The 19,610-nt window shown below is 38.8% G+C and overlaps 1 protein-coding gene across 1 annotated transcript in view; it reads left to right on the top strand.

Annotated features, from left to right (window-relative positions):
• Positions 1 to 693: 693 nt before the first annotated feature.
• cacna1g (calcium channel, voltage-dependent, T type, alpha 1G subunit) overlaps positions 694 to 19,610 on the top strand; it is a 230,136-nt gene continuing 211,219 nt past the window's right edge. Inside the window, exons 1-3 of the mRNA XM_029527030.1 lie at positions 694 to 801; positions 1,202 to 1,463; positions 2,040 to 2,360. Coding sequence (XP_029382890.1) covers positions 2,047 to 2,360 — 314 coding nt within the window. The 5' untranslated portion in view covers positions 694 to 801; positions 1,202 to 1,463; positions 2,040 to 2,046. The remainder of the gene's footprint in view (positions 802 to 1,201; positions 1,464 to 2,039; positions 2,361 to 19,610) is intronic.

Raw genomic sequence — 19,610 nt, 5'->3', positions numbered from 1 at the left:
GTGGCCGCTAGCACACACGTCAGTACTCATCCAAGGCTCATTCATCTTCAAACGCTTATCCGTTTCCGGGTCGGGGGTGCTGCAGCCAATCCCAGCTCATGCTGTGCGAGGACGGGGTAAACCCTGGACTCTGGAATTAACCTTTTTCTTTTAAGCCAAAAATCTTCTTTTCAAGTCTAAAAATGTGTTATTGTGGTCCAAGATTTATTTGAAGATTTTAATTTTTCTTTTTTGAGAGACAGCCAAATTATTTTTTTTAAAGTTGTGTATAATTTCACAGTTTAACAATACTTAATAAAACTAAAATTAGATTTGATTGTAGGTGCAAATGACCAGCTTTTAGGTCTGTTGTTTAGCCTGGGTGATCATTTTTTTCTCCTTGAAAGCACAAGCACATCATTTGATGTTAACAGTAACAGTATTATGTGGCAAGCCCCTACAACAACTTCTCCACCCCAAAAAAATCTCCATAATTCAAATTTGGACCAATCAATCAATGTCTGTGTGCTATCGGTCCTTGTTTCCTATTGACTCACAGTTAACAATAAGATTCCATCTGTTTCACCCCGCCCCTCTGGTGTGGAACATAGATTGACGTGCAGCTCAACCAGTAAGGAGGGAACTCTAAATCGCGATTGCGCTGTGATTGGCGCAAAGCAGGAGTTACTTGAGCCAACATTGAGAAGTTAGAATCTCTCATCCAAAGATCGATATGTAAGAACTACAGTCGACCAACAGAGTCCAAATTGGAGGAGATAAGATAGAGATCGGGAGCTCATGTGTGCAACGACGAAGAGTGAGGTAGTTTTCGATGTTATAAAATATCCATGCCTGCCCATCTGACAATTGTTTGTGCTCAAATGAAGGATGTACAGCATCTTTGTGGATCGCTGAAATGCCTATGCGGGTTGTGTAGCCTATCTCACGTAAACCCGCCTGCGGATATAACGAAAAGCACCGAGTTATTCAATTTGAAGTTGAGAAACCAGCGGCGGAAAATGTGATGAAACCAATCGATAATGAAGTTCTCTTTTTTGTCTAATTTCGGACTCAATCGGTTCTGTGGAACAGGGGGGTATAAAGAAATTGGTGGGCAGCGTTAATATTTGGCAAAAGACCAGGCTCTACACAAGGATAAACGGTTCCTTTCTTTTCAAAGGGGAATGATTATGAAGTTTTGCTAACTGTCCCCCTCCCCCAGAGGTTCTGCGAACGTCGGAGACCTGGACTTGGGCGCTTTGCGTCTGTTGAGACGGACCGGCGCGGCAACGCAGCCACCTGAAAAGATAAAGGCACCAAACCAAAAGACCCCCTCTTGTGTCTCCTATCCTCTTCTCCCTTTTATCGTCTCTCCTCCTTTCAAGCGGATTTTTTCAGCAGGCAAGTTTGGATCAAAGCCACTATAAGAACTGATCATGCGATGACTGAGCGCGCTTTGGGCACGTCTACCGAGTCCACTGTAGGTAATAAATCGAACATTTAAAACGCTCTTTGATTTCTCACGAATTACTCAAACATGTTTGTATTGTTGATGGACGATTTAAGTTTAAAAATAATTTCTAGCAGTCGTAGGCTATGGTTGCTCAGGAGATAGATCGTGTCTTTTTGATTGAAAAGAATGCAAGCCCGTCTTCAAATTTGGGGGATCCTTTTTGGTGTATATCAATTCTATTTTCATCTGATGTCAGTGAATACATACTTGGTCATCTTTGGTCTTTAAAACAAATGTTTGTATGAATTTCAGTCTGAAATGATTTTTCGACGAGATGTGCGCATGTTTTTCCTAAAATAACCCCTCCATGACAATCACGGCTCCATTCTATCTTTAAATGTAATTGTAAGCATATGTGTTGCAGTAGAATGTTTTAAAATTAACCTATATCCAGAGTAGTTTTTTTAATGCTCATATTCGATAAATCTTAATTATTATTTTGATCGCATACTATGCTCAGCGTTGGGTGTTTTAGGCAACGTTTTAATTTTTGTCAGCAATATTTTATCTGTCGAATTATATGATTGTGGCACCCTATTGAATGCAGGCGGTAAATGATGGCCGACGTTGCGGGAAATCTCTCCGTGGTCGCAGACGCCAGGGGCTCGGAGAGTCGCTCCTCTCTGCCGAGGACTTTCATCCTGCTCAACGACCTGTCTGGGGTCGGTCCGGGCAGTGGTGAGAGCAGCGAGGTGGTGGTGGAACCTGCGTCACCGCTACCTGACAGGATCTCTGCAGGGAGGGAGGAAACAGCGAGCGGGAGCGGTGGGGAGAGCTTACCATACCCCACCCTGGCTCCGGTGGTCTTCTTCTACCTGAAACAAACCACTCGGCCTCGGAGCTGGTGTCTCAAGATGGTCTGTAATCCATATCCTTTTATTTATGAAATAGGAGACTTCACCAGTGCCCGACTCTCACCCGCCAGGTAAGAAACACCTGCTTGGTTGTTCAGCTTTTCCAGTTCACCTAGAAGGTTATTGAATGACCACAAGCCCTAGAGTTATACTGGAAGCACATGGTGTACTTAGACCTACAGATTATGACCTGCTTCAGTCTGGGTGAGTGTTTTTTAATCTGCAATTTTTGTGTTTGTGTGGCGGTCCCACTGCAGCTGCACCCTCCCACCATGTGATCAAATGTGTTTGTGCCTGTGTGTTGATCCCAAGGTTCATGTTCCTCAGTTTCAGTGCTTCCAGGTCAAATATATTCACCTCATATGACTGAAACTACAGTGAGGGTTAAGCTTTTTTTTTATTAGTCTACTGATACCAAGGAGAGGTTACCTTTGCTGATAGCAAGGAAGGAATTAAATCTATTCAAATACAGGGTCTTTTTGAATTATTCCTGCCACTGAAGTGAATCATTGTGTATAATATTGATTAATAAGTATACAGAACTCCACTTAATCAAGTCTCAGGAGAGCAGATGCACTAAGGATTCTTTAATAACTCTTACTGTCTTTACATTTGGGCTGTTTTGGTTCTTTTTCCTTTTAAGTGGTTTGTGTGTGTTTGATAATGTCATTCAGATTACCCATATTCCTTCCTTCCCTGTCTGCTCTGGCCCCATCATGCCTCCTTCCACCCACCATCCATCCCTTCTGACCTGTCCCTTGCTCAAGGTCAATTATAACTGAGATGAGTCTTGAAATGAGCCGAGTATCTCTGCCACTCCCTCATCTGTTCTCCTGCCATGAGGACTGGTGTTGAATGTTGTTAAAAATTATTTGAACAATGAACATCTCTTATCAGATTCAGCTTGTGACAACCAACCTATCAAACAGATATCGATTTGAGCATCGAAAATGCTCCAGGTTAAAATGTGAATGTATTTGAATGTTCTGTATGTAAGAGTGCATGCTTCCCCAGCACTGTGTGGATTGTAATTAGATAATCTCTGTCTTCTCATTTGCCCTCTAATGTGTATCTGTAACAATTTAGGAAAAGGTCAGCCTCTGTTATGGAAAGTACTGGTACTGGGATTGATCTGTCTCTGTGCCATGCGTGTGTTTGAATGCCACTGTGAATCAGTTTGTACACTGAAGCTTTGTATCCAAGAGAGCAGACGTGTCTTTCGCTATATTTTTAACTCTTCCTCGTAATTTAACGCCCTCCTCAGTTGCTACCTTTTTACGCCATGTTGTTCGCTGTTCTTTCTTTTGAGAATTAATCCTGCTGTCATGTCAATTTCTCCTCTTTGAAATACATTCACAGCACACTACTAACAGTCAGTTTTGCAATGACTGATGAACAGAGACTGATTCCCCTGTCTGATGTTCTAGACCAACAACCCAGGAGAAGAAGGGTTTTGGGGACAGAGACTATTCTAAACAGGCAAATCCTTGGCCTCAGCTGGCCTGCAGCCATTTCCAACAGTCTGAAGTAATTAGGAATACTTGCTGGAATACTTGCTGAGGTATTTAGGGTTTAATTGAATACCCCTGGGGTTGTTTGCTCTGAGTAATGATTTGCCCAGCATATTGCCTGGGTGAAATTCCCTCTGTTGACTTTGCTATTAATTTCTTTGTGTGTGAGAGAGGGACACAACCAGACACACTCCCCCAGGACTCCCATAGGTGTCTCTTCTCTTGTGAGGAACTGGATGCTGTTTGCCAACAACGAGGAAGGGAACCTGGGGCATCTCCCATGGATGTCCTTTGCTCACACTTATTTAAGCAGATGATTACACTGGTCAGACCAGTAAGGGAGGAAACCTGTCAAGGCTAGGTGTTTCTCTTTACGTTGAACTGGAAGTCTGACAAAACCACTTGCAGTTAAGGGAGTGGAGGGATTTTGGTGCTAGTAATTTCTTTTGTCCTTCTGTTTTACTCTTTTTAAGTGTTTGATCAAAGGAGCTTTCATATGGTGCATGGTGCGTTTCAGTTCCAATGTTTTACAGCTTGATCTTCACTTTGAAATGTATTAGAAATTCTTTCATAGATGTCAGAAGATGCATAATAAACACGTATAAGTGCATTTTCTGTGCTCTCTACCGAAACTGAATTGGTACGTTCTCGTTTATTCACTGGGAAGCTGACATTATCTCACAAAGAGATTATCTTTAAGTATTTATTTATTGAACTAGACTTTTAGTGTGTGTGTTTGTATGTGTAAGCGTGTCAGCCACAAGTGTGTAATTTGTGTTTGAGTATGAGATCTGACTTGCATGTATTTTGTATGTAAGACATTTGCCTCAAGCGTTAAGCATCTGTGAAGCTGGTATGTGTGTGTATTTATGTTTATTGATCAAAATTGCTCTCATGATTAAATTGAGAGTAAATAAAGTGTTATTTGTGAAAGTAATGTATTCCTCTCTTCAAAAAAGCATGGATTTGTATTGTAAGTATAATGCAAGGGTGGCATAGTGGTTAGAATCAAAATCTTTATTGTTATTGTGTCAATTACACATTGCACAACACAATTGAGAGTGCAGATTTCCAGTGTAAAAGTTATCAGATACAAAGTATAGAAAGTAGAAAATCAAAGAAAAATATAGATAGGAAAAAGACAACAAAAATCTAATCTAAACTAAGAAAAACACAAAAACACATGCACGTCCCATAAACCTGGGATATGATGGATGGATGAAGAATGATTGAAGTGATTAAGAGAAACCTAAACAATGTAGGTAAACATATATGGACTAGCTCAGATATCTAGAGTAGCGGCATTTAAACAGATGATGGCAGATGAATAGAAAACGTTTTTGAGTCTGTTTGTTTATGTCTTTGTGGATCTAAAGCACCTACCTGAAGGCAGACGTTTGAGCAGTGTGTGTCCAGGGTTGGGATTGGTCCTGAAAGGCAAGGCAAAGCAAGGCCAGGCAAGTTTATTTATAAAGCACATTTCATACACAAAGGCAATTCAATGTGCTTTAATTATATACAGAGAACATACAGATAAATGTAAAAACAATGACATGCATAAAATCAAAGTTCTAAAATCATAAATCATTAAATTTAAATTATATTGAAAAAATTAAAATTAAAATAAAAAAAAAATAAAATTAAAAAGAATATGCATTGTATTTGATAAGAGAAGTACAGTGCAGGTATCATGCATAAGCGCACGAGAAAAGAGAAGCTTTTAACCTGGATTTAAAACTTCCACTGGCAGATTGTTCCACTTATTTGCAGAATAAAAGCTGAATGCTGTTTCTCCATGTTTATTCAGGACTCTGTTCTGGACTCGCTGACCTGACTCCGTGGATCTAAGAATCCTGCTAGTTTTATATTCTCTAAACATATCAAAGATGTATTCTGGTCCCAAGCTGTTCTGTGATTTGTAAACAAGTAGCAGGGCTTTAAAATCTATTGTGTAACTGACTGGGAGCCAGTATAAAAATTTTAAGACTGGTCTAATGTGCTCTGATCTCTCAAGCAGCAGCGCTGCTGTTTAATGCTCCTTTTGGAGAGTCTGATCAGAAGCCCATTACAGTAATTGAGTCTACTGGAGATGAATCCATGGATAAGCATCTGTTTGTGTCTGTTTGTGTGACAGAACTTTTAACTGTTGATGTTTTTGAGTTGGGAAAATCTATCATGATGACAGCTTCGATGGGCTTTTGAAATTCAGATCTGAGTCAATTAACACAATAGGGTTACAAACTTGGTCTGTGGTTTTTTTTTTTAAGATGAGACTCAAGCTATTTTCTATTGCTGCCCCTCTTTGTTGCCAAGCAGAATAATCAGTTTAATCCTTATTTAATTGAATCAAATTCTGGCTCATTCAGTTACCTATTAACTCTAGACAGTGACACAGTGAGTCTAGTGAACTGCAGCCATCTGTCAAAGTTCTGTACATTTTGACCCAGAGGGAGCTTATACAGATTGAAAATAAGGGCTCCATGAGCTGACCACTGGGGGATTCCACCAGTCATAGCCACTTGTTGACATTTATAGATGCCAATCGTAATAAAATAACTCTGGCTTTTTAAATAGATATGATTTTTAAATAAGATCTGAACCAATAAAGGGCCACTCCAGAGTGTCCAACCCAATTTTAGATCACAGCAGGATTTGGTGATCTACAGTGTCCAGTGCAACACTGAGGTCTGGTAAAAGAAGACCAGAGTCAGTATTATATTAGTATCATTTAACACTTTGATCAGTGCTTGTTTCAGTGCTGTGGTGAGGTCGGAAGCTTGAATGAAGTTTGTCAAGATTACTGCTTTTGTTTGGAAAGTTGTTGAGCTTATTAAGCACAACTTTCTCAATAATCTTGGACATGAAAGAGAGGTTTGAAACAGGTCTATAGTTGTTCATTATAGAGGCTTCTAGAGTCCTCATTTTTAAGAGTGACTTCATGGCAGCTATCTTAAATGACTTGAGAAAAATGCCTGATAACAGTGAGCTGTTAACTATTCGTAGGAGGTAAATGTCTACTAAGCTAAAAATAGGTTTTAAAAAGTGAGATAGAATTATGTCCAGAGTACATGTTGTTGGTTTCAAATGCTGAACGGTTTCTTTTAGGATTTTTTTAATCAATCATATCAAATTGTGCAATCACAGTTGAGTTATTTCCAGGTTGTGTGGCACTCATGTTTAGTCTCAAGGCTTTGATTTTTTTTCACTAAAAAAGTTGGCAAATTCATTGCATTTCTTGTGGAGAAATGCAGTTCGGTGCTCATCTGTTTTGGAGGGTTTGTAAGTTTATCAACCATAGAAAAAAAGAGTACAAGAATTGTTGACTTTCTTATTAATCATGTCAGATATATGTAGCTGTCTGGACTTGCATTGGTCATTGCTAGAGTTATGCAGGGTCTGTTTGTTTAGCTCCTAGTAATTTTAAGTTAAGTTTTCCTCCACTTGAGCTTTCCTGCATTCTCTTTCCATACTACCATAGTGGTTTTTCAGTTTGAAATGGTTCAAGAGTAACTGACTCTGCACTCATTGTTGGTGATGTAGCTACTGTATAGCCCCAGCAAACTGAGCACTTGTTCTCTCCTTAATGTATCTTTTCTTATCAGATAATTTTTTTTTTTAACATTGAGTGATCAGTAAATAAAAAAACAAAACAAAACAAAACAAAACAAAACACAGAAATGTTCAGGCCAGATCAGTAACCACAAAAGAGGAAATGTCAACACCTTTAGAAATAACCAGGTCCAAAGTGTGACCACGAATATGTGTAGGATATTGAACATGTTGGACCAGACCATAAGTGTCTAATACAAAAGAAAGGTCTTTGGCCTTGCCATTAATCTTATGTGGATGTTAAAATCCCTAGCTAAGTATGTTGAAGGTCTGTAAATTATTGAAAATAGAATTTTGGGAACACCCTTTAAAATAGAACTAAGATCTTCAAAAGAATAAAATTACCAAGTGAAACCTCTTTAAAGTGGATTTTATCTTTCAATAAGGCTGCTTTTCCTCCTCCTTTCCTGCCATTTCTACTCTTGTTTATATAACAAACATTTGGGGGTGCTGCTTCGTTAAGAACAGTACTATTTGTGGCTTTTGTTAACCATATTTCTGTCAGAAAAAGAAAATTTAAATTATGGGAAATGGTCATTAACTAGTAGTTATTAGATATTAAGTAAATTTAGCTTGGTAGAGGTAACAGAAGCCTCTGTGGCATTCTGAGTTTTACACGGTACAGTTAATATTTGATTCCTTCTTTTACTGGCTAACACAAGATTCATACTGATTCCTTACTTGTTCTCAGAACAACTGTCAGTTCTAATACTACTATAGCAGGGACCTCGAGGACATCATGGCATTAAATCTTTGTTTTGAATGGGTTATCCTTTTAATTTTCCTGAGGCAGCAGGAACTGTGCAGTTCCTCAATTGAGTGGAGAAGGCAACCGTCCTCTGAGCAGCCTTTACTATAATCTGGAGATCTTTACTCTGTGCTCCTGTGCAGCTGGAAAATGCAGGGATGAGGCGATTCACAGATTCACATCGGTGGTCCGATACAAATATATGCGATGTGACTGCACTGGTAGATTAAAAGTGCATCAGATTTAATTTGCTAGTGAATTTACGGTGCATCTCCTCTAGCCTTTTTGCACCAGCAAATACCAAGGTTAAATCGGTTATTTTGTTTTGCAGTATCGATTCCTATTCTAACATATTTTCCGAGGCAGCGTAAATGTACCAAACACGCAGAAGTTGTACACAACAAAGGAGGGAGAGGAGAGAGAAACAAGAGCCACATTAACAATGACAAGATATTTAATGCACCAAAAAAGACAAAAAAATTTGTTGCAATATTTTGGGTTTTTCAAATCAAATCAAATCAAATCAGATTTATTTGTATAGCGCCAAATCATAACAAAGTTACATCAAGGCACTTTACATATAGAGCAGGTCTAGTGTCAATGTATTGCAATTATATTGTATCGGTGGCAATGTATCGAGATGCATATTGAATCGACCTTAGTGGTGGAGATATACATCTCTATTCATCCCTGTTCCTTCCCCACTAGAGATGAGTCCTACCACTGCGGTGTCATCAGTGAATTTAATTATGGTGTTGCTGTGTTCTGCCGGGGTGCAGTCATGCATGTATGCTTTGAGAAGTGTTAAAATTTAACACATGCTGCATTAGCTCAGGGACAACACGTGTCAAATTTTGTCAGGTTTTGAGTTTAGTCTGTCTAGTGTTCTGTCCTTCTATCACGACGAAAAATGTGGTGAAGTGCGTTGCAGGGACATGGACATGGACAGAGCTCAGACAAAACGACAAGGCATGGGCAAACCAACAAGGCAGAGCATGGACAAGGAACAAGGATCCGACAAGGACTAGACTGAAAACAGGACTTAAATATGCAGTGCTAGACAAGACACAGGTGATCCACATTAGGGCAGGGAAGGCAATCAATGTGGGACACAACCAGGAAGTAAAGTAACGGGGAACACGAAGGAACCAGGACTACAAAATAAAACAGGAAGTTACAAGGACAGGACAGAATTAACTCAAAACCTGACAAATTTGACAAAACCAATATGTCAAACTATTTGTCACAATAGATGTGTTAGAGGAATAAGCACAAAAAGTTGTTATTTTGACACAAAAATGTTTTTAAAGGATCAGTGTGTAAGGACCACTTTATGATTTCAGCTTATGGAAAAGAAGACAATAAAATGTACTTGTTAATATACAGTTATTAAAATTGTTCCTGCAGAACAGAACATAACTTTAAGACAGAATACATGACAATTAGAAAAATAAAACAGATTAGATGGCTAACTGCCAACTGTTATCATTGTACCTTCAACATTCAGCAATTGTGTAGTTGCATCCACAGGGAAAAACACAGTGCAGTGAACATCCCTGCCATACAATTTTCTACCTTGGGTTCAAATACAGCTCTCCGCTGTCAAAGCATGGATTTTGAGAGATTAGATCTCTGGCACTGTTGACATTGAGAATTCTTTTTAGAAATCTCTTTCTATTTAAAGATAACAAGAATTTTACTTGCTTTACCTTTGGCATGGTAGAAACTAACTTCTTCACATCTTATGGTCAGATAGCCCTGCTGAACAAAACTGGAGGTTTTTCATGGATTTTCTTTGAGATATGATTTAGCTTGTAGATTGTATACTTATATTATCATTATATGTCGAATTCAATTTAATGATAAACAGTTTGATGAGACATATTGAAATAAACCAGTAATGGCTACTTACCAAAGTGTTACCGCACCAGGTGTAGCAGCCCCGATCCAACACATTACATGTGTTTAGCTTTTGTGCATTTTTTTACACATCTTGTGTTGAAATTGCCACTGTTGCCAAGTGCTTGCTCATCGGGAGATCTGTTGGTCTCTTTAAATAATTTTATTAAGAGTTTGGTCTAGACATCTCTTCATGTAAAGTGCCTTGATGTAACTTTGTTATGATTTGGCACTATACAAATTAATTTGATTTGATTTGATTTTGAAATCCACACAAAATGTGTTGCATATATAACAACAAATGTTTTGTGTAATTTTTTAACACCCTTTTAGGAATGTAGAGGGTGTAGAGCAGGGGGCTCAGCGCAAAGCCCTGTGGTTAGCCTGTGCTGAGGCTGATGGCCGTAGAGAAGTTGTAACAATCCACCCCAAACTCAGCTGAAGCTCTTGTCACAACGCTATTTTTTTACAGGTCACGGGAGGCGCTGTCTCGGTGTCAAACTGAAACTCCTGATATATTGTAAAATATAAAAAAAAAGTCATATAGTTGAACTCAACAACTGTAGTCTAATTTTAACTGAAATATATCTCAACCCAACATGCATCCAACCAGACATAGGCTACACTTAATTGACGGGATGTAGATACAGATATTAATCCTCCACAAATAATCAACCCCAAAACACAGTGACCTTCCCCAAACCCAAAGTCATCCGACAGTTACAGTTAAATTTACAACAGAAGAAGAACAAAACACAATTGTCCACTCCGAAACAAAAAAACACAAATAATCCACAATCAGGAAAGGGGCGATGGAGCATGGTGAGGTGATGCAAAATAAAAACACTTTGCCAAAGCTCACCACAAGTCCTGTTGGTTCTGCCAATCAGTCCTTCACATGAAAGTGAAATAGCAGAATCCTCCAGAAAAAACACTTCATCTGAAGTAGAATAAAAAACTGCAGCAAAGATGAGCTGCAGCAGATCTTCCCAAACGCCGATTTTAACTGCAAAAAACACCGCCCCATTTTCCCTGTCATTCCCCCTTAAAGAATTTATGGCGGCACAAGTAAAAGAAAATGATTTAATGACAACCATAATGTTCATAAATGGAAAAATTCCTGGGCTAAACACACTTACTTAACTGAAGACAGTGAAATTAACGATGACCAAAAAAAATTGTTACCTGGTGATATTGACATGAAAAAGACCATAACCTTGACTTCCCTAACTCTGTCACCTGTCAATGAAGGTGGATGTAGGGGAGCATTACAAAGTGGGAGCCCAATCTAACATTTTGGGTGTGTTGGGATAGGAAATCAATCATCCAAAGGCAAATGTAGTATGTAAGTCCTATGTCCAGTAGTTTATTTACCAATCTGTGAGGTAGGATGGTGTTAAAAGCAGAGCTTTTAACAGAGCTACACATGGAAGAACGTCCATGTGTAGCTCCCCTGCTGCTCCAAGTGGGTAAGGACAGCATGCAGAGCAGTGACTAAGGTGTGCTCTGTAGATCTGTTAGCTCTGTAGGCAAACTGGTGCGGGCAGATTGAAGGAAATCTAAATGACAGCATGTTGATCTTCTGGGGGCAGCACAGCTTCATAGTGGTTAGCGCTGTTGCCCTGCTGTTGTTCATCCCACAGTTCAAAAACATGCGTGTTTAGGTTGACTGCTGGCTCTAAATTGCTCATGGGTATGAGTGTGATTCTGAGTCGTTATTTGTCTTTTTCTGTTTCTGTATGTTGACCCTGGTATGGACTAGTGACCTGTCCAGGGTCTGAGCTGGGATTGGCTCCAGCACCCCCGGTGACCTGGAGATGGATAAGTCGTAGTAGATGAATGAATGAATGAATGCCATGATGTAAATGGGTCCAACAAATATGTATCTTGTGGACCCTTTAACTGAACTCACAGTTTTTTTTTTGTTTTTTTTTTTTTTTGGAATAACTGGATGGCAAGAGAAAAAGAGCCTCCTTCTGCATAAGATGGAAACTAAGTGGGAAATGATTTCATGCATAATGATAACACAGCAACAGTCAAAGACATCCAGCTCTGACTGCAGCTGGTATGTTAGTGTGTATGTAAGGCTTAATTATCGAACCAAAGAGTCTTTGTCCATCCATCTTCTACTGCTTTTCCGTTTTTTCCGTTTCGGGGTACTGGAGCCAGTCCCAGCTAACGTTCCGGGTGAGAGGCGGGATACACCCTGGACAGGTCGCCAGTCCATCACAGGGCCAACACATAAAGACAAACAGAGATGAACAACCACTCACGTTCGCATTCAGACCTACAGAAAATAGTTAACCTCGACATGCATGACATATCTGTAGATTCTTAACACACAATCACAGGCTCTATGGGTAAGTGAAGGCTCTTTTACCCTAATTAGTTGAACCCAATTCAAACGCCCATTCGCAACACTTTACTGGTGAAGAAAAACTCCCGATACACTGTACAATATGTGTCCGAAATTCAGTGAAACAGCCACCTCCACACAGAAAGTTCTGATTATTGATGAATAACAGCACTGACCATTAGAAATACACCGAACAAAAATATAAACGCAACACTTTTGTTTTTGCCCCCATTTTTCATGAGCTGAACTCAAAGATCTAAAACATTTTCTATCTACACATAATGTACATTTCTCCCAAATATTGTTCACAAATCTGCCTAAATCTGTGTTAGTGAGCACTTCTCCTTTGCTGAGATAATCCATCCCACCTCACAGGTTTGGCATATCAAGTTGCTGATTAGACAGCATGAATATTGCACAGGTGTGCTTTAGGCTGACCACAATAAAAGGCCACTCTGAAATTTGCAGTTTTGCTTTACTGGGGGGGTCAGAAAACCAGTCAGTATCTGGTGTGACCACCATTTGCCTCACGTAGTGCAACACATCTCCTTCACATAGAGTTGATCAGGTTGTTGATAGTGGCCTGTAGAATGCTGGTCCACTCCTCTTCAATGGCTGTGCGAAGTTGCTGGATATTAGCAGGAACTGGAACACAATGTCGTATACGCCGATCCAGAGCATCCCAAACATGCTCAGTGGGTGACATTTCTGGTGAGTTCGCTCGCAATGCAAGAACTGGTATGTTTTCAGCTTCTGGGAATTGTGTACAGATCCTTGCAACATGGGGCCGTGCATTATCATGCTGTAACATGATGAGGTGATGGTCGTGGATGAATGGCACAACAATGGGATCAGGATCTCGTCAAGGTATCTCTGTGCATTCAAAATACCATCAATAAAATGCACCTGTGTTCATTGTCCATAACATATGCCTGCCCATACGACTCAATTCACAAAGTTGGCATCAGCAAGTTGCTCACCCGCACAATGCCACACATGCTGTCTGCCATCTGCCCTAAACAGTGAAAACTGGGATTCATCCGTGAAGAGAACACCTCTCCAACTTGCCAGACACAATCGAATGTGAGCATTTGCCCACTTGGTTATGATGACAAACTACAGTCAGGTTGAGACCCTGATGAGGACGATGAGCATGCAGATGAGTTTCCCTGAGATGATTTCTGACAGTTAGTGCAGAAATTCTTTGGTTATGCAAACTGATTGTTGCAGCAGCTGTCTGAATGGCTGGTCTCAGAAGATCTTGGAGGTGAACATGTTTGATATTTTTTGTGCTTATTGCACAGACTTCTACTTGTTTTTACTCTTTTGCTGACTGCTGAAGTGCCATATTTTTAACCTATACTCAACTCTTTAACCGTTGTAGCCTACATTTTCTTTATGGCACATTTGATGTTTTGTATTTTTTTCTGGGGAAAAAACTCAACATTCATTACTTTTCTTTTTCAGTAAAAAAAAAAAGGACTTTTTTTCCCAAAAATGTGTCAGTAGACTAATTGTAGTGCTGCAATTAATTGCTGATAGGCTCATCTCACACAATCAAAGGTTTATAAAGTATTATTTTATTTGTGCTACACAGCAGCTGTCTTGAAGCCCGTTTGCCCGTTAGCCCGTCTGTTATTTTCATCTTTGATCTATTGGATATCATCTGGAAGAGACCCACAAAATGCAAGCAAAGCTTCTTGAAAGGGATTGAATTTCCTTCCAAAAACAAGGCACAGTTTAAGTAAAAAACTAAAATTTTTAATCTGGCTCAGTTTTGGTGAAATTTTGGATGAAAGGAGTTAAACCAATATGCAAAGTGGCTTTACAGACTACTTATCTCACTACATACTTACTAATATTCAACAAGAGTTCGGCTGCTCCTGCCACCTCCAGTCCAACAGCTCAACATCCATCACTAAAATGCAACAACAAGCTAAAAATATAGCTGCAAGCAGCAATTACGGGGTCCAATCCCACATAGATGAATTGTTTACGGATGTTTATTTTATTTTATAGTGTATAGAAAACGTTCATTAAAAAGTTTGGGTTACTGGGGGATTTATGGGATTACAGTTAACATTAATATCAATAATGTCATAATGTCAGTTAATGTCATTAAATGTTGTAGCCATGTTTCTTTGAGTAACATTTCCTTCATAAATTACACAGAGGTCAGTGTAAGGGTTTTCCATACCAAGTTTTTTGTTGATCAGGCCAGTGGTTCAAAAGCAGATCAGTATTAAATGTCAAAAAACTCATTATATCACCATTGCAATTTTATTGACACATAGCTCTGACATTATATGACATACTGACAATTCCTTCGCAATTTAGATAGAGCATACCCCAGAGGCCCTACAACTAGATTTTTTTCATCAATTGATGTTACGGTTCATTAGAAGATAATTTTTAAGTTTTTTTTTCACATATTAAAAATTATTTAAAAAATGCGCGTTCAAGTGCTTGTGGAGAGGCCTTGCCAGGACGATTGATGCAACAGTGAATGATATTGGCTAATTTGCATATTAATTAGTAAGGGAAGCAAACTGATTGGCTTGTAGCAGCCATGTTTTTTGATGTACCATCATCTGCTTCGCAACTTAGGTTGGGATTTGGCTCAAAATGATGTGTTTCGAATTTCATGACGATCGGTCCCACTGTTCTGGAGAAATGCTATTTTTGCTTAAATCATCATTATGCCATTTAGCATTGGGACTGGGCCTAATAAATACCTTAGACTGCTTTATTACATGCACCTCCTGATAGTCTTCATTGACACTCCAAACAAGCTTGTTTGCCAGAAAGACGTCAGTGCTCCAGAACTGCAGTCAATACACCCCTACCCCTTCTTTTTAACCCTACCGCTAAATGTTGCGTGTTCCCATGAGGGTAGTCGTGTCCCAATTCCTTTTTTCCACCCCAATTCGTAGGGATGGTGGGCATAACGAGGGGTAGGGGCTATGAATCTAGTCCTTCAGATCGTGGGTTTTCTGATGCTGACTTCCCGAGGAGGGGCCAGTGAAAATTTCCCAGAATTCTTCACGTCATCATCTGTGTACTGAATCAAAAAACAATGGCAATCCCCAGAGAGTGAGAGGACAACCACAACCACAAAAAATTCTCAAGCGACAACAGGCGTCGATAGTGTATTCTTCTCCGTGTACCTCTTGGTTTATTTATCAACTGAAGCATGATGAATGCTGAAAAACTGATTACCGTAGACTCCATGTTTTTTTTTTTTTTTTTATTGTTTAGTTTTTTTTTACTAACAAGATTTACATTGACAGAGAAAGTACGAACCAGATAAGGGGGTTATATACGAAAATAAAATAATTGAAATTTACATGAATTTACTGCAACAGGGCCATGAAATTATTAAATACATTGTGAAATAATTATATATATATATATTTTTTACATTAAATTAACTGGTATTTTAATGACCTAATGAAAGATGAAATTATTTATTTCCTGTTTTAATTAATTAATGACACATTTAAGTAATTATTTAAAGATTTATTGATATATTTCATTCTGTCCCTTTTGGCCCTCTACACTTCTTGGCCGAGACTCCCTGGAAGAAGAGATCTGTGATCTTAATGGTACCTTCCTTGTTTAAAGAATTGCTAAATAAAATTATTAAAATTAAAAATGTAAATGTTGCCAGTGACAGCCTCAGTTCCCCTTTAAAGTAATTATTGGAATCAATTAGCTTTTCGCACGACAGACTGACAATTTCGATCATACCATAGATCTTGTCTTCACATATGGCATTGAAATTTACCAATTCATAATATTTCCTCTTCTCTCTGACTATTACTCATTAGCATTTTACAGTTTACAATAAATGACTGCAAAGCATCTGGGAATAAATTCAGTTATACAGCAGATCTTTATCCAAAAATGTTGTGGCCAAATTTAAAGAGAATATAAAGTTATCATGTGCTACAACAGTAGAGGACTCCCCTACACGCTATGGCCTTAACATGTTCAAATCTTGATCCTGTTGAACCCCTGAAAAGTAAGCAAGTAAAAGTAATGAAACAGTGGAGGCTGGCATCATAGTAAAGCTCTCAAATTCAAGGCTTAAGACAGACATCACAGAAATTGGAAAGGAAATGGTGGTCCAGTAGTGTGGATGAATTCTACCGAGCCTGGGAAAGAAAACTTAAAAACACAAACAAAGCTCTTTGCTAAGCCAGAAGTTCCTACCATTTGACATTGATTCAAGAAAACATGAACAATCCCTGGTTTCTCACTAGTACTGAAGAAAGGCTGTGAGAGGGCCATAGCTCAGTTGAACCATTGAATTCTTTAGCTCTGAGCAGTTTGGTTTTTTTTTTGTTTGTTTGTTTGGCAGCTTATAAAAACTTAGATCAGGGTTCTTTACCCTGTCAGTAGTGCACCCTTCCACACCTTTTGGGCATTTGTTTGTGTTTGTGCTAGCACATGGAAAGTGACAAGAGACACTTTCACACTATTTAAAATCAATGGAGACTTTTTGATTGTTTTCCCCTCCGTGGGTGTGGCTGTTGGAGCATGACATGATGAGCTCTGTCTCTATGTGGCACAACATGCTGATGTCACGCATGCAAAGGAAGAGAAGGGGGGGGCAGACGTGTTTGGTTTCAGCAGCAGGAAGATGGATGAAAGACGTGACAAAGACAAAAGCGAAGATAAAGATGATTGTATATTATCTAAAAATGGAAACCAATTGTTCATGTATTTTATCCGAGTACTTGAGTAATAAATTTAATTTTCAGTAGAATACGCTTACTAAAATATTTGATAGCTGCAGCCCTAAATATGATTACAATAATGCAAATAAAAACCATAAATACATTTTAATTTAGAAAAGAAAGTCACCATTAATGCTAGCACCTAGTCTTAATGAACACTCTTTGCTAACATTTTCACTGTAGAACTCAACTTCAGCTCTTGAAACAACACACGTTACTATTTGTATCTATCAGATACACTCCATAGTAAATACAAATAAATAGTGTATGCATAGGAAATAAACTTGTCTTATTTTTTCCCTCTTTAGATGTCCAATTTTCTACCTCCTCTGCCCTTCTCTCCTTGGGCTGTTCCATGAGATGACAGTAAATTTATGTAGGACCAAGTCCAGGATTTTCCTACCAGCTTTTTCTAATTAGAGAATTGTGGAAGACTTGGCTTCATAGAATGGCAACTGAAGGGGGGTTGGGATACACTGAAAGAAGACAGTGGGGGTGGGCTTACAGTGCTCATATCCAGCCAAATCTCATTGCCTACCGGAATCAATTTATCTTTATTGTCTTATCACTGCATCTGTCCTATGTAATACATATTAACACATTAGTCTCATCTCAGTCCTTAAACCTTTACTTCTCCCTTACCTGTCTTCTCCTGATTCTCTCTATTCCATCACCTAGTTAGGTACTCTAATAGTTTATAATTCCCTTTTTCCATGCATATTCACTCGTCTTTTAATTTATGCACTGCCTTGTTTTTCTTTTTTCACAACAAGCTCGTGTTGTGAAAAAAGTTTCACAGTCACCTCTTTATCTTTCCTTTTTTATACATTTCTACTCCACCTTTCGCTTGTTGTTTTCTGATAACTACATCTCCCCCTCTGCAGCCCACAGACCGATTGATAAGTTGGTGTCCAGCATAGCAGGCTCAGTTCCCTTTTTAGGTTGTATTATATTAGCTAGGGATTCAGGTGTCATTGACACAGACCAGACATGACTGCTGGCCTTATCTCAGTACCAACACCACACAGTTCTCAAGGGACAAACATTAGAGAGCATCAAATCAGTTAACTGTTAAATTCCTTGCTTCAGGAAAAGTCAGAAATTCATCCCTCATCGTCTTCCGTACTTTGTCTTTTATCTCCTGCTTCACATCTATCCTTGCCCTCTGCCTTTGTCTCTTGAAGACTCCCTGTCAAGTCATCATCAGCACACAAATCAGGATTTTCCTGCAGAATTAGGAGTCTGGAGAAGGAGCCAGAAAAAAAGAGAGACGTCTTATTATAGATAACAAATGAGGGTTAAAAATACCTCTGGGGGTGGAAAGCTTATTGAAGAGTCATGATATGTCATCAGCCTTTCAGCCCTTTGTACATGAGATCCTGTGTGTGTCCGCATCTGTGTGCATGTTTGGCCTCGTCCATAGCTTTTTTCATCTACCTTGCCTCAACAAACAGAGCCTTAATAAAGCTCTCCTATTAATGTCAATTCAATATATTGCATACCATAATCATACAATAGCATCATATGCAGTAAGCAGTCCCAGTTAATAAGACTGAGTTGAAATTGAATTTCAACAGCCATGTCTGATGTGTACAAGCATGTATGCTTGCGTTTCAGTCATTACCGCCTGATGTTGTCTCCCTCCTGTGCTGTAAGTAATTAAGAATTTTTAATTCAAATTCAAAAACCCTTTATTTGTGACTAAGCGGAATATTGTAAGGCCCTTGATTTTGCCTCAAATGAGCTGCTGAAACAAGGTGGTGCCGCTTTTCAAGGCGATAATGTGCATCAGTGCATCAAACAATAATCTGTGACCCTGAGGAAGCATTGCAACTTATCGTAAATTAGACCTTTTTCCTGATCAGTAATTTTCCATGGCATAAGGGTTGTATGATATGTAAATAAATAAATAAACAAACAAAAAATAAATTAATTAAATAAACAAGTAAAATAATAATAAAATAATAATAAAAACAATCTAACACATTGTCATTCCTTTAGTAGATATGTAATTGAGTTTTCAGGTGGAATGGTTCTTGCATGTTATTCCACTGATAGAATTGTGATATTTGTTGATCTTATAACAAAACACATATTCACTTGGCAACCTTTAAATTGTGTGTGTGGTTGAAAGGTTAATATGCTGGTCGTTAACTTATCTTAGGAGCCACAGATCCACACCCTCCCCTCTGGTTTCTCAATTTTTCAGACCAGCCTTCATGATAGCATTTTTTATATAAACTGTGTGTGTTATGTGAGAAAGGAAAGCTTTTAAAACAGCTATTAAGGGTTAGGGCTGAGTGATCAATAATCCTTCTCCACATAACTAAAAGGTGTCTCACTTGCTTTGCATACACATAAGGGGCAATCAGGGACATGATTTAAAATTACATTCATAT

The sequence above is a fragment of the Echeneis naucrates genome, chromosome 19 (genome assembly GCF_900963305.1).
Source record: "Echeneis naucrates chromosome 19, fEcheNa1.1, whole genome shotgun sequence".
Taxonomy (NCBI): Eukaryota; Metazoa; Chordata; class Actinopteri; order Carangiformes; family Echeneidae; genus Echeneis; species Echeneis naucrates.
This window is presented reverse-complemented; position numbering and strand designations above follow the sequence as displayed.